Source organism: Ovis canadensis, chromosome 23 (genome assembly GCF_042477335.2).
Source record: "Ovis canadensis isolate MfBH-ARS-UI-01 breed Bighorn chromosome 23, ARS-UI_OviCan_v2, whole genome shotgun sequence".
NCBI classification, from domain to species: Eukaryota; Metazoa; Chordata; class Mammalia; order Artiodactyla; family Bovidae; genus Ovis; species Ovis canadensis.
The window spans coordinates 51,018,422-51,043,179 of NC_091267.1; the positions used below are offsets into that span (position 1 = coordinate 51,018,422).

General features: G+C 40.5%; 1 protein-coding gene across 2 annotated transcripts in view; it reads right to left on the reverse strand.

Annotated features, from left to right (window-relative positions):
* MYOM1 (myomesin 1) overlaps nt 1-24,758 on the reverse strand; it is a 117,030-nt gene that overhangs the window by 16,818 nt on the left and 75,454 nt on the right. For both annotated transcript variants that reach the window (XM_069568339.1, XM_069568340.1), the window contains 7 exons: nt 22,135-22,249; nt 12,695-12,851; nt 10,432-10,538; nt 10,265-10,309; nt 1,497-1,633; nt 875-1,019; nt 68-127 (listed from right to left, as the gene is read on the reverse strand). In XM_069568339.1, the coding sequence (XP_069424440.1) occupies nt 68-127; nt 875-1,019; nt 1,497-1,633; nt 10,265-10,309; nt 10,432-10,538; nt 12,695-12,851; nt 22,135-22,249 (766 nt within the window). The remainder of the gene's footprint in view (nt 1-67; nt 128-874; nt 1,020-1,496; nt 1,634-10,264; nt 10,310-10,431; nt 10,539-12,694; nt 12,852-22,134; nt 22,250-24,758) is intronic.

A 24,758-nucleotide genomic window follows, 5' to 3' on the forward strand; every position in this document is an offset into this window, starting at 1 on the left:
GAAATAACCTTAGAATATTTTGTTCAAGAAACTGAAGATTTTCTCTTTATTCACTGCCTACTTTTACCTTGTTTCCTGATCCATTCTTGACGCTGGAATTCGGCTTCTTTCTGGAGCTTTTTATAAACTGAAATCGAAAAACAAAGAAATACGAAATAGAGTTGGGCGGTATAAGCGTACATGCCAGTCATTGTGCTAAGTTATTTACATTCATTATTATAACTCTCACATCAGACCACCCTATTTGTTTTAATTATTCATAGATGAAGAAAAAGGCTTAGGAAGGCTAAGAAACTTGTTCAAGGTCATGAAGTCAGGAAACAGTCAAATAGCTTTGGCTACTGCCAATGTAGAGACCTGGCCAGCATTTCCATTGCTTTATTAAATACTACATTTTAAATCTTGGTGATTTCCACACTGGCTTAATAACAACTGCCATACAACCAAGTTGTAATGGATGATTAACTCATTTGACATGCTCTGCTCATGCATATTTTTCTTCTTCATTTAAGTAATTTAAAGCAGGTACACATTACAAGAGAGTTTCATACTTTCTGAGACATAATACAGTCTGGGTTGTATTGTAGTATCCTTCACTAGAGAATTTTAGTAATAACTACTTGTTTATATATGAGATAATTTAAGTGCAGTCTTGCCTGTGGGTCAGTGATAACTTTGGTGTCCTTTTAAATTAACTTTCATTTCTAGGAAATAAAGTACTATGGAAAGTATTAGCTGTAAATTGCACTTTGAACATTGGAATCCAATCAAGAAATAATTCCTGCTTCTCCCACGTGACTACTTTCCTGTGGTGGGGTATTTACATTAAAGGAAGTAGCAAAGGCTTTCAGATAATGTTCCACAGAACTCTCACCATCTCCAATGAGAACAAGGGTAGAATGGCCAGTTGCTCTTCCATCTTGAACCTGGAAGGTATATGTGCCTTCATCCTCATCCTGTAGTTTTTCCATAAACATTTCAATTATACCAGTGTTTCGATCAATATGCATCTTATATTTCTTCAGTGTGAAAAGGAAAAGAGAGGAAATATGTGAGACAGGATGATAATAAGCCATGTAAAATAAACACTCAAACCCCAAAGTATCATCATCTAAAAAAATTACTTGTTAACACTTTTTTAATGAGCAGTTTCAAAATCCTGTATCCAGAAAAATCAAAATATGTGGAATCTCTGACCTTGACCAGAATTGATTATTAAAAGTCTGACATTTACTTTTTTAAATATAACTAAAGTTTCATTACCCCAAATCACAAAATGTTATTAAAAAGTTGTTTTTAGATCCCCATTTTATTTGGGTAATATGATACAAGCAATCTATATTTCCTTTCACATTTCCCACTTGTGAAATGATTTAGACTCCCCCACCCCATGTTCAGTGGTTTTTATTACAACTTATCTGCATTCTAAAGGGGCTTTCCCAGACCTATTAGACATCCTATAACAATATGTTTAAAAATCTAAAAATAAAACCCACCGGCCCTTCAAAAATCTCCTTTTCATTAAATATGTAGTTGACTTTGGCATTGGGAGACAGCTTCTCAGCCTGCATCCAGAACCGGACCTGGCCTTTCTCCAAAATTTCCACTGCCAATTCTGATTTAACTGGGACCGCTATGAAAAATAAAATAAGAGTAGTAATTAATTTGGAGGAGGAAATGGCAACCCACTCCAGTGTTCTTGCCTGGAGAATCCCAGGGACGAGGGAGCCTGGTGGGCTGCTGTCTATGGGGTCGCACAGAGTCGGACACGACTGAAGTGACTTAGCAGTAGCAGCAGTAATTGTATCGATGACCAATTGTATTGTATGGATTTTTTCAACAAGTGGAAAGCAATAGAAGTAGTGACATAGTACCTTGTTCTTGTGAAGTGGAGGCAGTGAGAGCACCGTAGGAAAACTTGCTATGGAGGGACAGTAGAACTGGGTTCTCATCCTGACTATCATAGATGTACTAAAAATGAGGGGGATGACCTTACCTCCTAGGGTCATTCAGCTAACTTTTCTGACTTTCTACGGTTAGCTTTGGTTCGGATTCAGTTCAGTTTAGTTTAGTCGCTCAGTTGGGTCCAACTCTTTGCGACCGCATGGACTGCAGCACGCCAGGCCCCCCATCCATCACCAACTCCCGGAGTTTACTCAAACTCATGTCCATTGAACTGGTGATACCGTCCAACCATCTCATCCTCTGTCATCCCCTTCTCCTCCCCTCTTCAATCTTTCCCAGCATCAGGGTCTTTTCCAAAGAGTCAGTTCTTCACATCAGGTGGCTGAAGTATTGAAGTTTCAGCTTCAGCATCAGTCCTTTCAATGAATATTCAGGACTGATTTCCTTTAGAATGGACTGGTTCGATCTCCTTGTCATCCACAGGACTCTCAAGAGTCTTCTCCAACACCACAGTTCAAAAGCATCAATTCTTCAGTGCTCAGCTTTCTTTATAGTCCAATTCGCACATTCATATATGACTACCGGAAAAACCATAGCTTTGACTAGACAGACCTTTGTTGGCAAAGTAATGTCTCTGCTTTTTAATATACTATCTAGGTTGGTCATAACTTTTCTTCCAAGGAGAAAGCGTCTTTTAATTTCATGGCTGCAATCACCATCTGCAGTGATTTTGGAGCCCCCCAAAAATAAAGTCTGACACTGTTTCCACTGTTTTCCCATCTATTTCCCATGAAGTGATGGGACCAGATGTCATGATCTTAGTTTTCTGAATGTTGAGTTTTAAGCCAATTTTTTCACTCTCCTCTTTCACTTTCATCAAGAGGCTTTTTAGCTCTTCTTCACTTTCTGCCATAAGGGTGGTGTCATCTGCATATCTGAGGTGATTGATATTTCTCCTGGCAATCTTGATTCCAGCTTGTGCTTCATCCAGCCCAGCGTTTCTCATGATATTCTCTGCATACAAGTTAAATAAGCAGAGTGACAATACACAGCCTTGACATGGAACCAGTCTGTTGTTCCATACCCAGTTCTGACTGTTACTTCCTGACCTGCATGTAGGTTTCTCAAGAGGCAGGTCAAGTGGTCTGGTATTCCCATCTCTTTCAGAATTTTCCCCAGTTTGTTGTGATCCACACAGTCAAAGGGTTTGGCGTAGTCAATAAATTAGAAGTAGATGTTTTTCTGGAACTCTCTTGCTTTTTCCATGATCCAACGGATGTTGGCAATTTGACCTCTGGTTCCTCTGCCTTTTCTAAATCCAGCTTGAACATCAGGAAGTTCACGGTTCATATATTGCTGAAGCCTGGCTTGGAGAATTTTGAGCATTACTTTACTAGCATGTGAGATGAGTGCAATTGTGTGGTAGTCTGAGCATTTTTGGCATTGCCTTTCTTTGGGATTGGAATGAAAACTGTTCTTTTCCAGTCCTGTGGCCACTGCTGAGTTTTCCAAATTTGCTAACGTTTTGAGTGCAGCACTTTCACAGCATCATCTTTTGAGATTTGAAATAGCTCAACTGGAATTCCATCACCTCCACTAGCTTTGTTCGTAGTGATGCTTCCTAAGGCCCACTTGACTACAAATTCCAGGATGTCTGGCTCTAGGTGAGTGATCATACCATCGTGATTATCTGGTATGGTTAGGATTATTTAGGGACAATAACAGTGTGATGAAGAGTCCAGAACTGTTCCCTGTAGGGCAAGGTCAGCTGCTAATGAATTGTGATGACAGGCAGTTCATTTTCCATCTCTGGGCCTCACCTGCCTTCTCTGTAAATGGATGGAATTGAACCAAATGTCCTCATTGGCCAAGATACTTTCCTGCTCGAACATGCAATGATTTAATTACAGTATATAATTATAATTATATATACTTTCCTCAAAATATTTGGAAAAGAGTTAAGTTTTTTTTTTAACAATGTAACTCAATTTGGAGGTTCTTTAAGCTGTTTAAGAAATGAATCTTAAGAAAGAATTTATTTTGCTACATATGTAAGATGAACTAGCTTGTCATTTAAAGTCTATCTATCCCAATGGTATACCAGTTCATTTAAGTTCTTAGATTAAGCAAAATTTTTCAGATGCAAATAAGCAAGTCATGATCAAGAAGCTATATTAAAATAAAGTATGGTTTACTGCACATAGAAAGTAAGGAACTGTAAAATATCTCAATAAACTGTGGAAAATTCTGAAAGAGATGGGAATACCAGACCACCTGACCTGCCTCTTGAGAAACCTATATGCAGATTCAGGAAGCAACAGTTAGAACTGGACATGGAACAACAGACTGGTTCCAAATAGGAAAAGGAGTACATCACCCTGCTTATTTAACTTGTATGCGGAGAACATCATGAGAAATGCTGGGCTGGATGAAGCACAAGCTGGAATCAAGATTGCCAGGAGAAATATCAATCACCTCAGATATGCAGATGACACCACCCTTATGGCAGAAAGTGAAGAAGAGCTAAAAAGCCTCTTGATGAAAGTGAAAGAGGAGAGTGAAAAAATTGGCTTAAAGCTCAACATTCAGAAAACGAAGATCATGGCATCTGGTCCCACCACTTCATGGGAAATAGATGGGGAAGCAGTGGAAACAGTGTCAGACTTTATTTTTGGGGGGCTCCAAAATCACTGCAGATGGTGATTGCAGCCATGAAATTAAAAGACGCTTACTCCTTGGAAGGAAAGTTATGACCAACCTAGATAGTATATTAAAAAGCAGAGACATTACTTTGCCAACAAAGGTCTGTCTAGTCAAAGCTATGGTTTTTCCAGTAGTCATATATGAATGTGTGAGTTGGACTATAAAAAAGAAAGCTGAGAGCCGAAGAATTGATGCTTTTGAACTGTGGTATTGGAGAAGACTCTTGAGAGTCCCTTGGACTGCAAGGAGATCCAACCAGTCCATTCTAAAGGAGATGAGTCCTGGGTGTTCATTAGAAGGACTGATGCTAAACCTGAAACTCCAATACTTTGGCCACCTATGCGAAGAGTTGACTCATCGGAAAAGACTCTGATGCTGGGAGGGATTGGGGGCAGGAGGAGAAGGGGACGACAGAGGATGAGATGGCTGGATGGCATCACCGACTTGATGGACATGAATGTGAGTGAACTCCGGGAGTTGGTGATGGACAGGGAGGCCTGGCGTGCTGTGATTCATGGGGTTACAAAGAGTCGGTCACGACTGAGTGACTGAACTGAACTGAACTGATAAAATATCTCTGATTTATACCTGTATATCTTAAGCCATTTGAACATGAATGAAATTTTTAAAAAGTTGGCTGACATCTCCCAATATCAGCTTCTGAATTTCTTATAACTTGAAAATGTTCTCTACAAAGACTTCTCCAGCCAAAAGATCTATATCAGAGGTGATTCCTGGACATGCTCTCTGGAAAAGGATGATTGTTTCTGAAAGTTTTGTAGTCCTTCACTTTTATCAGGGAAAACCAACCTTTGCTTTCACTCAACTATTCTTAAACACATCTCAAAATTTAAAAATATGTTTAAATTCTTAAACATATCTTAAAATTTTAGCATATGCTATGTTTTAAATTATAAGTAATTATAAGCTTGGTATAAGATTGTACCAGTTGTACCTTAATATTTCCTTATATTTATAGCAAAACTATCCTTTTCTAATTTTATGTTTTAGTTGATTAACAATGCTGTGATAATTTCAGGTGTATAGTAAAGTGATTCAGTTATACATATGCATGAATCTATTCTTTTTCAAATACTTCTCTCATTTAGGTTGCTACATAACATTGAGAAGAGTTCCCTGTGCTATACAGTAGGACCTGTTGGTTATTCATTTAAATATAGCAGTGTATACACATCAATCCCAAGCTAACTATCCCTCCACCCTCTCCCCCAACCAGGTTTGTTCTCTAAGTCTGTGAGTCTGTTTCTATTTTGTAAACAAGCTTATTGCATCATTTCTCTAAAACTACCCTTTTTAAGCTTCAGGGATGCCTTTCCTTCGCACTATTCCATATTCATGTGAACGTCAGTTATAGAGTCATTCCATGCAGAGCTGAAAGGAGGCTCAGACACCATCTACTGTGGGTTTCCCCTGTGGCCAGAGATGGGCTCTGATGTCACACCTCGATTGAGCACAGTTACCTCCTCCTGAAACCTCGTGTTCTTCACCTGCTGACATGGCTATTACTTGCCTCACAGGCCACCATGAGTGACTATGGTACCAGAATGCAGTGAGCCACTATAAATAACCACTGATGCTCAAGAAAGGCGAGCTCTCTTTATCCCCTGATTTTACTGATGACAAAACTCAGGAAAGCTTAGTAACATAACCAGGTGGCAGAGCTGAGATCAGGGTTATTCCCTCTACTTAGTGATCTCTTGGTCCCGGCCATCCATTCTGAAGAACGCTCGTGGTTTTCCAGTAAGAACAGATCAAGAACAGACCCCAGGGTGGTGAGAGCAGGGGCTAAACCTTCTCCCTAACCGGATGCTCCTGCTTGCTGCAAGTAAGTCTCAAGGGGAGTAGAGAGTAGAGTCTCTTCCAGAGAAGTGTGATTTCGTTCCAGGGAATCTCATACACGAGTGATGCAGTTACGAAGAAGCCCAGTGTGTGGGGGTGGGTGGCAGGGACACACTCTCCTGGAAGCCTCCAGAGCCCTTAGTGCTCACTGCCCTGAGGAATACAGACATCATCTGGGAGCACAGGCCACCAAGGTTCACGGGGCCGGTGCATGCACAGAAACAGTCCATGTCCTGGTTAGTGTCAGACCACCTGGGTTTCTTCACCCCGGTTACCTGCTGTGTCCTTTTGGTCTAGTTACTTAACCTCTCTGAGCTTCACTTTCTTCATCTCTAACATTAGATCACCATAGTACTTACTGACCCTTTTAAGGTCACTGAGGAGTTTAAATAACACATTCCATTTAAGCACCCTATAAATAGCATGTAATAGGTACTCTATAAGAGTGGCTATTAATATTTTGGTGACTCTTCCTCCAGTTGTTTAAACAACACCCTATAACCACCAACTGTAAAACATATTAACACCTAAGAGGACATACCAAATAGATATAATCTGTGCGTATGTGCTTGTGCATATCTGTACACGTGGAGTATATATATAAATGTACATATACAAGTAGGACAATAACCAGTGTCTACAAATAAAATATATATTATGCAGAATGTTTTTGCTTTTTTACATGAAAGTGGATTTATTTAGAAAGACACATATTCCACAGACAGAATGCAGTTCATCAAAAGGCAAAAGGCCTGCAGGACATTGCTAATACTGAAATATATCTTCCCTCCCCCACATACCATGAATATATATGTGTGTATATTATATATATATACATACATACACAGATATATATTCAATAAACTGACTTTCTACACTGCAATTTAGTATCACAACTGGCAAGACAGGCTAGGTTGTTTTCTATTTTTAGCTTTATATATATATTTTTTTCCTTCTGCTCAGCCCTAAATTTCCTTAGGCTCTTTTCTCTGGCAGTTAATTTGCTCCAGCAAAATATCTGTTATTTGTAGGCTTAAGGCATATGTTTAGTGGTTTTCAAAATATTTTTGAAAACAGCTTAAAATAGAATTTACTGTGTCCTGGAATAAAGGAACGCCACACTCTTTATTACACTCTGTAAGGAATGAGATCATTTAAGACCTTAGAAAATCTCAAGAAGATGACTTAATTATGCATCAACATATACTAAGAAGAAGTGGATATAAATTGAGAAATTGGATATGCTGCTTTGACCCTGTCATCACATCTCTGAAGACATTCACGTAGTGACCTGCCTGAGCCAACAGCAATGAAAGGAACTGAAGCTGTGATATTTAAACGCTGCTTCAAGGGGCAAGTTAGGCTTTCACGTCAGAGTTTTTAATGCATCCTTAGGTTTTCTCTGAGCTGACCCAAAACACCACTCTTGGTCTCTAATAGAAGGGTCCCTGAGTGTGCTGCTCCCCTCTCTCCTACAGCCAGCAACCAGTGTTGACACTCATGTAGAATAAAATGTCTCAGCATAAATGACAGGGACAGCAGGCAGTTACTACCTGCAAGTCCATATGATCCCTGGACCGCAGGGAGCCTGGGCGCCTCCAGTTCTATGGTAACACCCTAACTTCCCTCCTCTCCATCCTTCATGCTAAATGTAAACATTGTTAGGAGCAGCTGTTGCCTAGACACTTGGTCAATGTTTGCCGTCTGACTAACTAGATTAGTGGGTGCTGCTCTTTCTGTTTTGCATGATAGACAGTGGGAGCGTTCACAGGCTCCGGCTGTGCTGGGCACCATGACTCTCTCTTCCATTCCCCCGCCTCACAACAGAGGGAACAGAAAGGGAGGACATCTGTATGGTAGGCAGACAACTCTTCTGCAAGTGGGTTTGTCTAGATCACTGCTCTGTTTCAATAAGTATTTATATTTTCCCTGAAGAGTTCAAGGATCAATGCCCTGTTGATTGTCTCTCACAGCGCCTCTATATGATGGGGCTATTAATGATTATAATAGCCATTCCTGGAAAAGAAACTAAGACCTTGGGAAAGTTGGGGTAAGTTGCTCAGGTTCAAAGAACACAGAACAAAGAGAGTCCAGGCCAACCTCTACTCTTACAATTTAAAAAGAAATAGCTTTTAAGACACCATTCATGGTATTACTTTTCCAGTTTTATGGTGAATAAGCTTACAGAAGAGAAGTGGTTCTCCCCTGGAATTCAGAAAGCCTGCATCCGGCACCCTCACCCCACAGGCACCCCACTGTCCTCTGCTGAATAAAGCTGGTTTTGCAAACGTTCCTGCTGAGGCCAGTAGTCACCAGCACCCAGCTGCACCATGAAGCATGTCATGTATTCTTTGGGAATGTGAAGAGGTCAGACAATTGGTTTTAGAGCTTTGTTTTTTAATCACAGCTCTGCTGAGAATTTCAGGAAAGTTGGAGGCCCTCTCCCTAGAGTGCATACATACAACATACAACGTTTTGGCTATAGTTTGGGGTCAGGATATGGTTTCCTGGGTCCCTGAAACTCTTGTATTAGTGCAGAAGTCTTATTTTAGGGATTAAGGAAGGAAGACAAAATTTCTGAATTAAAAGAATGAGTGATACTATCACTCTCTCTTTTCAGAGTGTAACTTTTCAGATGCTTCACTTCTCTGGCCAGTGGGTACCAATGTTAAGAGATCCAATCAGGTCAGTGGAACTTTCCAAGTATTGTCTCAGACTTCTTTCTCTTCTCTTAGGTGTCAACTGTGGAAATTAATCTTTTATGCAGAGGGTGCTTCATTGAAGGGTTTGATGATAGTTCAGAGAGATTCTTACTCTGATCAAGGCATCTTTACCTTATTTTCCAGTAGTTTAAAATGGAAGGTACTGTCTTTGTTGTTGTTTAGTCGCTAAGTCATATCCGACTCTCTTGCAACCCCATGGGCTGTAGCCCACCAGGCTCCTCTATCCAAAGGATTTCCCAGGCAAGAATACTGGAGTGGGTTGCCATTTCCTTCTTCTGGGGATCTTTGCAACCCAGGGATCAGACCTGGGTTTCCTGCATTGGCAGACAAGCCATCAGGGACACCCATAGGGTGCTGTTTTTAGATTGTCTTTATTTAGAGATATGGTTCTTCTATTAAACACTAACATTAAATTGTTTAGAAAGAGCTGTTTGCCTAAAAGATATACAAATTACTGTGTCTAGAAGATATATATGTGTGTGTATATACATATATGTAATATTCTGAAGGAGATCAGCCCTGGGATTTCTTTGGAAGGAATGATGCTAAAGCTGCAATTCCAGTACTTTGGAAGAGTTGGCTCATTGGAAAAGACTGATGCTGGGAGGGATTGGGGGCAGGAGGAGAAGGGGATGACAGAGGATGAGATGGCTGGATGGCATCACTGACTCGATGGACATGAGTCTGAGTGAACTCCGGGAGTTGGTGATGGACAGGGAGGCCTAGTGTGCTGAGATTCATGGGGTCACAAAGAGTCAGACACGACTGAGTGACTGAACTGAACTGAGCTGAATATTCCAAAATATGTAGCAAAAGATGAAGAATGTAATTACTCAGCTATACACCTACGTAACCTGACAGAGCTCTACGCAGCAGAGCATGGGATGTGTTTCCTGTCACTGTTCTTTGTATTTCTGGAGAACAAAGTGAAAGCTAAATCAGCTCCTTTGGAAAGGGCGTCTGCAGCTACCAATGGATGTTCCATTACACGTTGTCAAGAGAGTGTCCTCTCTTGATCCTGTCAGAGTTGTCTAGTGCCATGGCTGAACTCTGAGTGTATTGTGGACACTTACTTGGGAACTTGTGTTCTTGGCTGAGAGCAAGCAAACGTTTCAATTCTGTAGGGAGAAAATGAGAACAGTTACAGCTTGAACTCCTAAAACAGAAGTCACTTAATCCTGGAGAACCACTGAGAAGTCAAAGCAGGAGTCGACTCATGAATGAACTGATTTTGACCTACCTTCCTCATCTATCAAGTAGCTTGACGCTATTCCATCAGTGTCTGTGACATCGCAGGAGTAAATGCCCAAGTCTTCCGTCCCGAGGTCTTTGAAGGTCATTTTCGTCCTTCAGAACAGAATGCTTTATAAGAAGCGAGGCTGTGTAGGGCCTGGGGGCTGTGCGCTGCCCTGTCTCCAGCCATCTGCACATGCTGCTCCCATCATGGGGAGCATGTGCTCCATCTGCCTTGCTGACCTAATGCTCACCCGCTCTTGCTGCTTCTGGGAAGGCTTTCCTGACCTCCTCCCACGGGGTGATGGTGATGGGACAGGGAGATGGTACCGATCTCCCATCCCCAAGCTACGAAGCATATCAATGCATATCCCAAGTAAAGAGATTTTCAGCTGATCACCCCTTGCTGGGCAGCCTGAAAATCCTTTTCTTCACAGGGCAGAACCACCCAATGCCCCTGTTACGTCACCCCTTGCCCTTCCCATTTTGGATTTTATTGATTGGCATCGGTATTGCCTACTTCATTGACTATATGCCTGCAATTTGTGTCTTTAGGGATGAGATCTGTTTTGTTCACTGTTGTGACCTCCAGCATCCATACCTTATCTGGCACATAATATGTGCTTAATAAATACTTATGGAATGAATGTATGGGTCAATGGTCTAGTTCAGTTTGTTTTCTAACTTTTGTGAGTCACGTAGCTAGTCAGTGTCTAAGGTCATCCAAACATTTATAACTTGTCAAGTTAGTCAAGGAAGAAATAGTTTCAGTTTGATTGTCTTTCCTTTGACCACAATTATGTTTTACTTCAAGGATCTTACAGCATAGTGACAGCAGAATGTCTTAATTATACAGAGTATTTCCTTGCTGTTCTCCAACAAAATTACTACTTCTTTCTTTTATTTTGGGATATATTGGATTTTTTTGTAATAGAAATAATACTTAGGAATATTGTGCTTTACCAAATGTAATCTAATCTGGTTGGCACTGTAAAGATACAAAGTTTGATAAGTAAGATGAAATTAAAAAAACTCAAAATCTTGGGGTTGAAGGAAGTAGCAGATCATAAAATTAATCCCCTTCACTTCTCTGTTTTATAGAGAAAGAAACGGGAGATCCATGGAATTAAAAGCTGCCCCAGGTCACACAGTGGTTCCTGGTAAAGCTGGCCTCCTGGTGACTTGAGATCACCTCTCCCACGCTTCTCTCTCCTATAGAGTTTGTTCCAGGGCAGTACTGTGTCTCTCACAAGTGGTGGTGAAAAACCAGAACAGATTATACCTAATCCATTTAATTTACCAGAACTTGAATCAGAAAGTTCTTCCTTACCCATCTCCCCAGAAGGATCCTCACCATTACTTTAAGATTTCAAAATCTCGTAGAATAATAAGAATCATCTTTAAAGTTCACTTTAATGCCAATCAAAGCTTTTCTTGCATCATAAATGATGCCAATTAAAAACTGTTGCTTGCCATCTGCCTCTACAAGGATGAAGCCACTGGCCACTGCAGTTGCTGACCTTCAACACACCCCGAAAGGAGTTCAGGGCAGAGATCAGAAATGAGGCACTCTATGCTCTGGGAAAAACTGGCAGAACAGGACTTCAGATAGTTGGGTGTTTTTCAGAAGATTTTATGAGCTCAACTTCTTGCCAAGTGAAAGAAAGGATGAGATGGTTGTATGGCATCACTGACTCTATGGACACAAGTTTGGGAAAACTCATAGAGATACTGGAGGACAGAGGAGCCTGGTGTGCTGCAGTTCATGTGGTCGCAAAGAGTCAGACACAACTTAGTGACTGAACAACAATTTCTTGCACCTTCTCATATCTCGAGAAGCACTAAAGTCATTAACATCTGCTCCTTGTGACCAGCAGCAAGCTTCTGCCGAAACATGTGCTTGACTTCCCCCTTCACCAAAATCACACCTATTCTGACCTCTCCACCTACTTTGGTGGAGCAGTTACTCAGAACTATCTGAAAGGCTGCCTCTTGGGCTATAGTCCTCAGTTTTGCCCCAAATAAAATGTCACTCTCACCTTTTCTTCAGTCAACAATAAGATAACATATGAGAAAGCATTTTAAATGGAGTAATGTGAAAAGTATTTTATAAGGATTGTTATTTCTTAAGGTTTATACTGGTGATCACTTTTTACACTACCAGATAAAAATATGTGTGATTTCATTCTCTTAACTGAAATGGAGAATAGCTTGCTTCACTCTCCTTTCATGAAAAGGAAACCCATAGTTACAATTGAAACGGTACGTACTTGTTGCCTTTGCTTTCAACCTCTAATCTCGGTGAGTCCTCCGTGGGCACGTAATCTTTGGACCAGATGAACTCAGAACTTGGAGCCATCTGATCACATTCAAAGTTCAAGGAAATGATTCCATCGTCATCCACACTTACAACAACTTCTTTGGTTCCTAGAAGATGAAAAACAAGGTGCTGATATTTCCTGGTAGAAGTTAATCAAGTAAGAATTCCTCACCTCCTTACTTTAGCCTTAAAGCAGGGCCTTGAGTCTGTGCAAGTGAAAAGTCCCAACTGCTCACTGTGACTGACAGTCCTGCTACAATTCAACTTTGTGTTGCAACACGGAATTAAGCGAATGTACCATGTTTCTTAGGTAGTGTTAACACCATGGACAGTACTGTTTGGTCAGAGCTGAACAACAACTGGTTGATACGACCAATGGAACAGTTAGGGGAGTGTGTTGACCATAATAAGAAGGGCAAGGCAGCCCTGGGAAATGCCTAATGCATGACTTTTGCTTCAATAATACCCATATCTAACTAATCATCAAGAAAGGATAGATAAGAGATAAAGAAACCAAAGGGAAACTGAAGGAGAAAAGGTAGAGATAAGAAGAATTGCCTTTACTCACATGTTCAAAGTTTGTAAATCATTTAAGAATGAAAAAAAAAATCCATGAAAACAAGTTCTGCTGATTAGATAAACATAAATTAATCTAAAGATGCTATTCTAGGTTAGAACAATAGATATCTAGAAACAATTGGTATTGAACAGTATAGAAATTTAAATGGAAATGAATTTCAAGAAATTCAGATGTTTCAAGATTAGGTTTTGTATTTTAAAAGAAAACAAGTTAATATTTTAATATTTCTGAGGGTTATAATAAATTACGACATGGCCAAAAAAAGTCAGGACATGGCAGACTATCTGTAAAGAGAGGCATGAACATTTCCTCAATTTATGTTCTTGTAACTGTGGAAAAGGCAATGGCACCCCACTCCAGTACTCTTGCCTGGAAAATCCCATGGACAGAGGAGCCTGGTGGGCTGCGGTCCATGGGGTCGCGAAGAGTCAGACACGACTGAGCAACTTCCCTTTCACTTTTCACTTTCATGCATTGGAGAAGGAAATGGCAACCCACTCCAGTGTTCTTGCCTGGAGAATCCCAGGGACGGGGGAGCCTGGTGGACTGCCGTCTATGGGGTCACACAGAGTTGGACACGACTGAAGTGACTTAGCAGCAGCAGCAGCAACTGTGGCTATAATGGGTGCTATTGGTTGATTTATTAAAATAAAGGGGAAAATAAAAAATAAAACTCTCTTCCATACTTCTATTTTAAAAATCAAATGCTCATTAAGATGAGCGTTTGGTTAATTTTCACCTTTCAAAAAGTTGCATGTTTATCAAGGGTTAAATGCTACAAGGGCAGGGGTTTTGCCTTCCATACTTCTTGTACATCTTTACATGTGCCAGGGGCTGGACTCTTAAGGGATTTAAAAGAGAAATGTCAGTTTAGAATTGCAGTGTTCAATTTTATTGGAACTAGTTTTAATAAAGCTTAAGCATAACACCAATATTTTGATAAATAGACAAGATGAAATAAAAATACCAACAAAGAAAATATTCTAGTCACAATGGGTTTCTTACTTATGCTTAGAATTCAAAGCTTGATCTCCTCCCTGACAAACAATAATGCTGTCAACTGGCTGAAAGTATTGTTCTGAATGTGATCATAATCTCAAGCTTTTGAAAAGTCAGATTAACTGAAAATAATTCAAGTACTAGTTTTCTAGGCATATTTCTTTGCACCACAACAATTCTCATTAGAAAATGTTTAACTGAAATAACTTACAAAGAAAGAACACAGTTTCAACAGTATCACTGTGTAAATAAAAACAACTTTATCTTAAAATGATTAAAGCAACAAATTATAGCTTTTTCCCTATTTGTCACATGAATTACAATGTTAATGCTCTCATACCCTTTCAATATAGCTTTTCAAATTCAAAGGCTTCTTTTACTGTTCAGCTTTAATTAATTTGTTAACGTAGTTCTTTGAATAAGTGTTTTTAAATGCTAACTTAGTAGACCAAGTGTTTTACAATAATACCTATAATGGAAAATGAAAGTGAAGTTGGCATTTGGAAAAAAAAGTGGCCTCTTCCTGCATTCTGGGTTTAAAAAAATAGGGGAAAAAAAAGGATTTTGGAAAAGAAAGAAATTACTTATGACCACAAAGAATAAAGGTGAAGAGTTTAAAACAAAAAGACATCCTTTGGAAAATTTAAAAAAAGACAAAACAAAAATGAGCTCAGAGTTTCTTGTATCTGAACAGGCAGGACATATCAGATTGTAGATTATCTTTGTGTGGTAAAGAAAGTAATCACATTAATCTGGAAAGGCCATTTTTTCCAACACATTAATATCTTAGAGGAATTAACAATGGCTTTCTTTAAATGAAGGGATCCTGGATACATCCTGGACAAAAAACTCTAATGAGATTTTACAACAGATACATGATATTGAAATGGATGATTCTTTCTATAAATACTCTAGGAAAACCAAGAGCAGTGTAATGACAGCATTTCTGAGAGGCCCCAGGCTGGTCCACAGCTACACCTATGGAGGTGAACCTGGCTCAGAGTCAGAATGAAAGAGATGCAGCTACAACATCCTCAAATTTTCTTTTTAGAATGTCCCACGGCCTGAGTTTTTGCAAGCCCTGAGCTGCTGTCAATCCATGGTTGAACTCATACATGACTAAAGGGCCACATTCACTAAAGTTGACTAAAACAAGATCAAAATGGTCCTGATATTTAACAGGCAGGCAGCAAATCAGATGTTCTGCTGTCAAAGTAAAGGGATTTCTATGGATGTTCTCATCTGAATGAAAGGCCATCTCACTTGTCAACAGAGCTGAACCAGAAAAGTAGACCAGAATTTGTCAGGCCTTAGATTTTTCTCAAAAACAACCTTCAAATCTAATAATAAACATGAAGAATTCAGTTAACAGCAGAGAAGATTTGGCTATAGAAAATGAAAGAGATGATTCTGGTCTGAAAAGGATTTAAGAAGAATTATCTCTAGTCAGCTGCCCCAACCCTAAACATATTCTTAACATGGACACAAGGGGATACTGGCTTGCATGGGATGGCATTTTATTTTTTGGCTGTATCTAGCAATATGCAGAACTTCCCTGATCAGGGATCAAACCCTAGCCCCATGCAGTAGAAGTTCAGAGTCTTAACCACTGGACCAGAGAAGTCACTGGAGTGGCATTTTAATGGTCCCTCCAGGCTTGCCACTCTCCTCAGTAAGTGAATAGGTTAAGGGAGGTCTAGGGCTAAAGTGAACTTTTTGGAAATGAACTCTGTCCCACTTTTCTCTCCTCTCCAAATAGTAATCTTTTTTTAAAAAAAATTTTAAAAAGATAACATTTAAAAGTGGGAATTCATCTTCCCAAACATTTAATAATTTGCTATGAGAATTTTCTCATGTAATTTAGTCTTTTACATCTGCATTATGGGTCACTTTTATAAGCTTTTATTCTTTGCCTTCTCCACTGGTGTGCATGAGTGCATGTGTGTGTGTGCGTGTGTGCCTCTGTATGTGTGTGCCTCTGTGTGTGTGTGCCTGTGTGTGTGCATGGGTGGTGTTTAAAAAACTGGAGAGTGGGACAGAATGGAAGCATTAAAAGTGAAGGAACTCAATCAGCTGCATGTATTAATAATACTGAGCTCCCCTATGTGGACCGCTCGCTGACCCACCACCTTAGTGCCACATCAGGGCCTCCACTGAACCTCTCCCAGTTCACTCTTCATAACTGGGCATTCATTATGAGATACTAGGGTTAGGTTTACAAGCTGTGGCTCCAAAACAGAGTCACACTCATTTGCCAAAGCATGGTAGCCATCCATTATATTTTTCATCTATACACCAAGTACTAGGCTCTCGGCATATACAGAGAAAACACAGTTCCTATTTTGAAGGAGCCCACAGCCTAATGCTTATAAGTCTATTTAACTTATATGCAGAGTACGTCATGCAAAATGCTGGGCTGGAGGAAGCACAAGCTGGAATCAAGACTGCTGGGAGAAATATCAATTACCTCAAATACACAGATGATACCACCCTTATGGCAAAAAGCAAAGAAGAACTAAAGAGCCTCTTGATGAAAGTGAAAGAGGAGAGTGAAGAAGTTGGCTTAAAACTCAATATTCAAAAAATGAAGATCATGGCATCCAGTCCCATCACTTCATGGCAAACAGATGGGGAAACAACGGAAACAGCGACAGATTTTATTTTGGGGGGCTCCAAAATCACTGCAGATGGGGACTGCAGCCATGAAATTAAAAGACATTTGCTCATTGAAAGAAAGGCTATGACCAACCTAGACAGCACCTAGACTTTGCTAACAAAGGTCCGTCCAGTCAAAGCTATGGTTTCTCCAGTAGTCATGTATGGATGTGAGAGTTGGACTATAAAGAAAGCTGAGCACCGAAGAATTGATGCTTTTGAACTGTGGTGTTGGAGGAGACTCTTGAGAGTCCCTTGGACAGCAAGGAGATCCAACCAGTCCATCTTAAAGTAAATTAGTCCTGAATGTTCATTGGAAGGACTGATGCTGATCCTCCAATACTTTGGCCACCTGATGCGAAGAACTGACTCATTGGAAAAGACCCTGATGCTGGGAAAGATTGAAGGCAGGAGGAGAAGGGGACGACAGAGTAAGAGATGGTAGGATGGCATCACTGACTTGATAGACATGAATTTGAGCAAGCTTTAGGAGTTGGTGATGGACAGGGAAGCCTGGCGTGCTGCAGTCCATGGGTTTGCAAAGAGCTGGACACAACTGAGTGACTGAACTGAACTGAACAGTCTAATGCACAATTCACAAGCCTGGTTTCATACTTGAATTACCCAAGGAGCTAAACAAACAAATAAAAACAAACCTATGCCCAGGCTCAGTCCTGCAGACTCTGATTTAACTGGTCTGGACAATAGTCTAAAATAGATTCACTATTTTCAAAAAGTACCTAGCCTGATTCTAATGTAATGTACTGTCAAGGTTGAAAATTACCTTCCTAATGGATGAAAGAGAACAGACAGCGAGCAAATATAAGTGAAGTTCTCTAAATTACCCAGTTGAGCTAATCTTGAATAATCAGCCTGACTTCCTGCTTTAGAATCCTTCAAAACGCCACCTCAAGGACACTGAGCATCCTCAGCCCTACCAGGTTCTTGACCTCATGGACTGTAGCCTACCAGGCTCCTCAGTCTGTGGAATTTTCCAGGCAAGAGTACTGGAGTGGGTGGCCATTTCCTTCTGCAGGGGATCTTTCCAACCCAGGGATTGAACCTGGGTCTCCCGCATTGCAGACAGACGCTTTACCATCTGAGCCACCAGGGAAGCCCTACCAGATTCTATGACCAGTCAATTTTCAGAAACTGGGATTGGTCACTAGGTTGTCAACCCAATCCCTGCTCATTATTCCTTCTGGAGCTCCAGTCTTCTAGCCTGCCTTGCTCCTGGTGAGAAGTCCTGACTTCAATTAACTCAGTTCCTGCTGGGGACTCTGCCTGTGTCTGGGTTCTTGTGCCTCTCACCTTAGTTCCCTGCAGGATTTCTGATAAGAACACAGGCAGCCGGTTCCACCCTCCAGATCACCTGCCACACCTTGGCAGTTCCCTCTCTTGTCTTCTGTCTGATCTAGCTCACCTTGCCTCCACCTGCAGCCCAGACCTGACACAATCCACACAGATACTGTTTTAAAAAAAGATCAAATATCAAGACTAGAAGTGCGTTGTATGTACCAACACATCTACTCTAAATATTTTCCAGTTCATTCCCCTTATAGGCTCGTTCAGCTACCAGACTTCTCCTGGAAGCGTGGCACCCTTTTGATCCTCATTACCAGCATGACCAGACAGTGGGGTAGTGGCTGAGTTACATCTGCTGGCACTTTCATCAGCTTCGAAAGGAGACCAGTGACCCTACCAATGCCAGTGGATTAGGTTAACTTTTACCTGGAATTCAAATTACATTCGAGGTATCTTGTTAGATGCATTTGAGGTTTGCTGTTACATGATAAGCTTCATTTTCTGTCTGAAATATTAATAACGTGTTCCAAAAAGAGTGGTTCTTCTGAAATAGCAATCCAAGTCTCACATTCCAAACCCTGAAACTGATAACCGATCCTCATCCCCCATCCCAGGCCCCAGATGTTTTAGCATAAAATAAATACCTGGTTAAAAGTAAAATGTGGTATTTTATAAAGTTAGTAAACACAGACAACCATAGGCTACATAAAACTTTTTTTTTGTCGATCTTGTGTGCTTTGATTTATTCGGGGTTTTGTTGGAGTCTAATTGCTTTACAGTGTTGTGTTAATGGGAAGCCACTGTATAACACAGGGAGCTCTAGGTGCTCTGCGATGACCTGGATGGGTGGGGTGGTATGGGAGGGAGGTCCAAGATCAAGGGGGTATATATGTATACATGTAGCTGATTTACTTCTGTGCATAGCAGAAACTAACACATCACTGTAAAACAATTATACTCTAATAAAAAATGCATTTAAGTTTTTATGGGGATTTATGAAACCTTAACACCTTGTTTGTAGCCTGTTTAACTATGGACAATATTTTGTGACCCTCTATCTGAGCTTCCATCATGCTGTGCTATAAACCGTTTTCCCTTAGATGGCAAGCTCAGTAGGCAGTGGCAAGTCATTTTATTCTACTCACATGGTGCCCACACAGCACCTGGCATGAAGCAGGTGTGCAGAACGCATGTGAATGTGCCTGAACATTCATGCAGGAATGAATGTGCCTGCTGCCTATGAAACAAGGACCAGTGTCTCCTGGGTTTTGGGCTCCTTCATGGTGATGCTTCAGACTTCCCTGGTGGCTCAGTTGCTAAAGAATCTGCCTGCAATGCAGGAGACCCAGGTTTGATCCCTGGGTTGGGAAGATCCCCTGGAGAAGGAAATGGCAATCCATTCCAGTATTCTTGCCTGGGAAATCCCATGGACAGAGCTGCCTGGTAGGCTACGGTCCATGGAGTTGCAAGAGTTGGACACAACTTAGCAACTAAACCACCACAGTGGAGATGCTTCAGGTCAGCATCTTGACTTGGTATCTCCCAGGAAGCTCTCCTAGGTTGGAGCCAGCGGTTCCTGAGCAGGTTAATCTGGTGCCGTTTAGTCTGCAACTGTTATTTGTAATTATACTCTGGGAATTAAATGGCCACAAAACAACTTTGGGGGCCTTATTCCGCACCAGTGAAACAACATTCTCCCCTAGGAACCCACCAGCAGACCCTGTTTTGAAGACAAAGTTTCCATCATGGTGGCTTTGCTAATGTCCTGCCTGGCTACCTGCCATCCTGAGGGTTATTGATGAGAAAACAAGAAATCAATTTAAGCTTTTTTTAAGTCAATCCACTGCTTAACAGGTGCTTTTAACTCATCAATGACTAGTAATCTAAATATTCTTACACGAGTAGCCTTGCAGTTGGGCCCTTTGGCATGTCCACTCAGCATCTTGTATTTCTATACAGTTGGTACCTGCAGGGTGTGATTGCTATAGAGATCTGTGTCCTCATGTCTTTGTGTGTTACCTTTTATCTGGCACATGCGTTCCCAGCATTTTTCTGCTTTCTCATGACATTTTGCAAAGAGTACCTATGTGAGGTATGGCACTCTCTCCCCACACACCTACTACACTTTGGTACAAGAAGGTCACTTCTGTCACACCCAGCTCTAGAGGGTAGTTACAAGAGTAGCTGAAAGTAGTTTATGAAGTAATAGGTTGAAAGGGGCAGGTACTTTCTTAAAGGGTGCATTTGACATTCTCTTTAAGCATCATGAAGTGAGAGCAGAATTTCTATATTTATATTCTTTTCTTATCATAAAAACAAATATCACATTATATATCTGCTCTTTATTTCAATCTAGAAATAGGAAAGAGCTGAAGTGAGGGTGCTTGACTAGAATGAATATAAACTTAAAATAGGTGGTTAATACTTTTAAAATCCTCTCATTTCCAGTGCTTTCTTTCATGCAACTTTAATGAACTGACATATATAACTTTGAAAAGTGATGGAGACTAAATGACAAAATAAGTATTATATAATGATCTGGAGCTATTTGCCCAGTGAACACTGTAAACTTTGTTTTCGCAACAAAGGGAAAGACTGTCTTTCCTAGTCCAATCACGGCATCTGGAAACTGGGCCGTGAGGGCTGCCTCAGCTCTATAGATCATTTAGTCAGGACTGCTGTTAGCTTAACCCAGGGGTCAGCAAACTATGACTCGTGGTCTATATCTGGACCATTGCCTCTTTCTGTATGGCATGAAAGCTAAGAATGGTTTTTTACATTTTTAAATAGTTTTTAAAAATCCAAAGAAGATTAATAGTTCAAGATGTGAAAATTAGTTACAATTCAAATTTCATAATGGATGTAATTTATCATATTATATAATATATATCTATCATGCACAATAAAGTTTTACTGATACAGAGCCACACTCACTCATTTATGTATTATCTGTGGCTACTTTTGTGCCACAGCAGAGTTGAGGATAGTGACAGGCAAATATTTACTATCTGGCCCTTCACAGAGAAAATCTGCTGATTCCTAGTTTAACTTAGTAGCTACAATGATAAAAACCCTACTTTTCTTTAAGGATCATGTTTGCTCCCTGAGAGGTTCTAGCTTCTTCTGTGGTAGAAAAATATTCTTGTGGGAGTTAATGGCCACTGTATAACAGAAATAGTGTCCCAGGAATGTATACTTTTAAACAGTTGGTCCAGGAAGCATAAATTGATCAAGAATTTCCATGTTTTTAAGTATGAACCAAAGTAGCCCTAAAAGTGAAGGGAAAGTGTTAGTCGCTCAGTCATGTCCAACTCTTTGCAACTCCATGGACTGTAGCCTGCCAGGGTTCTCTGCCCATGGAATTATCCAGGCAAGAATACTGGAGTGAGTAGCCATTCCCTTCTCCAGGGAATCTTCCAGACCCAGGGATCTCCCACATTGCAACCACTTCAAACCTGGCTCACCCCTGCCCTGAGGTCCTGTGATGGGGTAAATGATTGTCACATCCAATGGTCATACTTGGGATTCCCTTGTGGCTCAGCTGGTAAAGAATCTGCCTGCAGTGTGGGAGACTGGGGTTTGATCCCTGGGTTGGGAAAATCCCCTGGAGAAGAGAAAGGCTACCCACTCCAGTATTCTGGCCCAGAGAATTCCATGGGCTGTATAATCCATGGGGTTGCAAAGTCAGACACGACTGAGTGACTTTCACTTTTCACTGTCATACTTATCAATCGTTTGGATAGCATACAGTGATGATTTTGAAAATGAGGAAAAACGTAGAAGTAAGGTTGAATGTTACTTTGGTATCTTACACAGATGAGATAAACTTTAACAAAAAGGTAAAAGCCCACCTGGACGGGTTTCGGCTACAACAGGCCCAGCGAGGTCAGAAGGCTTCCCGACACCCGCCTGGTTTACGGCTCGAACTCGGAACACGTAGCTCTCACCCTCCTTGAGGCCTTGCACCTGCAAGAAGCAGATATAGAAGTGATGGTCACTGTGTCATTTGAACAGAAGCGCTCTTCCCCTGTGGAGGTGATTCAGCTATGCAGCACAGGATTTGAGTTCTAAACTTCATCCTGTCAGAGACTCAATGTGTGTCTTCAGCTAAGACTTTCTGCTTTCCTGACCACACATAAGTAGACATTTCCAAGATCCCTTGAAACTCAAATGTTCTTTCTTTTTTAGATAATTTAATAGCCACAAACATCAGAAATAGGAGACTGATACCCTTATGGTTTACAGGAGTAAACCACCTTATTCTTTGGTCAAATGACAAAGTGTTCACAAGAGCATATGGGCTGCCCTCTTTTCCTGGTCCTTTTGGAACATTACAGAGAAATTTCAGACAAAAGTTCTGGCAGAAGAGGGGAATTACAAGCATGGATCTTAGATCATACATCGCTTTCCATTTGTTTAAAAGCATGTTAAAGCATTAGAACAAAAACAAATAGAAACTGTCCTTGTAAATATAATATAGCTATTTCTCACTAAATAGACAAGCAACTAACATGGCTGCAAATTTTGGTGATTTGTGAATAGCCAATGTATTCGAATTTCAGGTCCTCACATTGTCATGCATCAAGATGTTTGCTGAGGACCTATATTATAAGTGTACCACTGAGCTAGAGTTACAAGAGCATGAGGAAAGTAAAAAATATATATTTATAATATTTTTATATGACAGTCCCACTTCATAATTTTTTGTGACTTCCTTTGGGTTCAGCTCAGTCTCATAAATACAGAAACAGTATAAATATTATCAATATTTTACAAAAATTATCTTTTTTAAAACATTTGACTTTTAAAACCTATATCATACTTTAAGAAGGAATTTATTATACACAGAGGACATAGTTTTTCCCATAGTGTTGTGATGGAGATTAACATCCAAAATGGGATTTAAATCACACAAAGCTAGAATATATTTACTCAGCTAAGCAAAAGGTTTGTGACCATGCATTAGGTGAGCTATGTATTAAATTGTTGGGGTTTTAATCTAATGATTTAATTGTGTTGTGTTTATGATAACAGAATGCTACAGTTATGATAACAGAATGTTACCATTACGATAGCTTTTACTGGAGCTAATGGATTTCTGAGATGATTTTAATCTGTAAATGAACTTGAATTTAGGCACAAGCTAAATGCATAAAGTTTGATGTATTTAAAGTGCATATTTAGAGATAGCGCCAGGCAACTGTGGATCTACAAAAAGGAAGAGAAACACTTCCTTATTGTGATAAAAATAGACCAGTTACCAGGTGCTGGCCACATCTGCACCGGCCGCTCAGGTAGTACGTGACCGTGAGTTAGATTTCGGCATCCTGTGTCTAGTCACTGGGGTGACAGGCACATCCCTATACCCTTCCACGACTGGAGGGCAATGACTGTTGAGCTTAAAGCACTAGAGATGCGCCACATGTACACACATCACATCTATTTCTTCCTTTTCTTGGATCTGTTTTCCTCCTTAAAATTTCCAAAAGAACCGCCTTCTCTTGTCTTCTTCATCTTTGTCCCCTTCTAATTATTCATTTCCTTCTCAGCACACTGTATCAGCAGATTGTAATTACCAATAAAAAAAGGAAGTGTGAGCTCAGCTGGTTAAATTTTTTGATGTAAAGCAATGCACCTTTAACTCCTTCCAGGAACCCCCAGACACTCCATGCTCACATGAACAGGGATGCTTCTGGCAGACACCAGCTAACCCACTAGGTTCTGTGCAATGGTGCTAAAATCTCCTATTCCTGGAGTTATTAACATAGCTCCTTTCCTCACTTAAACTTGATAACGTTTTTCAATGTGTACATTTTCCCCCCATTTCAGGCTTGAAACTTTTCTGAATATGAACCACCTGGAAGAGGGATTCCACATCATCATGGGTAGGGGCATTATGGGAACCTCAACTTTTCTTATGTCTTTACCATTTGAATTTATCATCATTAGCATCCATCCATTTTATAACCATAAAAGTCAATATTCTATTTTCCCTTTAAAAACTGTGGCCAAACTCTAGGGTCATTTCCTTACAGAGAGTCCATCTCCTGCTTTGTGAGGGGCACTCAACCTCAGTCTCTCTCTTCCCCCTAAATTTGCCTTTCTTCTGTTTCTTGTCTTTTTTTAAAAATGAGTAACATTAACCAGTTTTTGATCTACTTAAACTCTCTCATTTCCTCTTCCTGTCCATTTTTTTCTAGGCTCCTGGCCCCCTTTGCTTGACTTCTCACCCTTGTTTAGATTCTGTCTGTGGAACTCTTGGGACCCCTGTGCTGTGGCTGATGGAGGATTTGGAGGTCATGGGAGCTATAAGCACACACCACCACCATCTAGGATGTGTCTGACCTGTTTTTCACTGGCTTTTGGGGTACATTTAAATCCAGAGGCCTCCTGGTTCTCTGGAGCCAAACCACATCCTAGCTCCAGAACCTTCTTTACCATTTCTCTGCCCCAGGAAACGTGACCTTCCTTATTG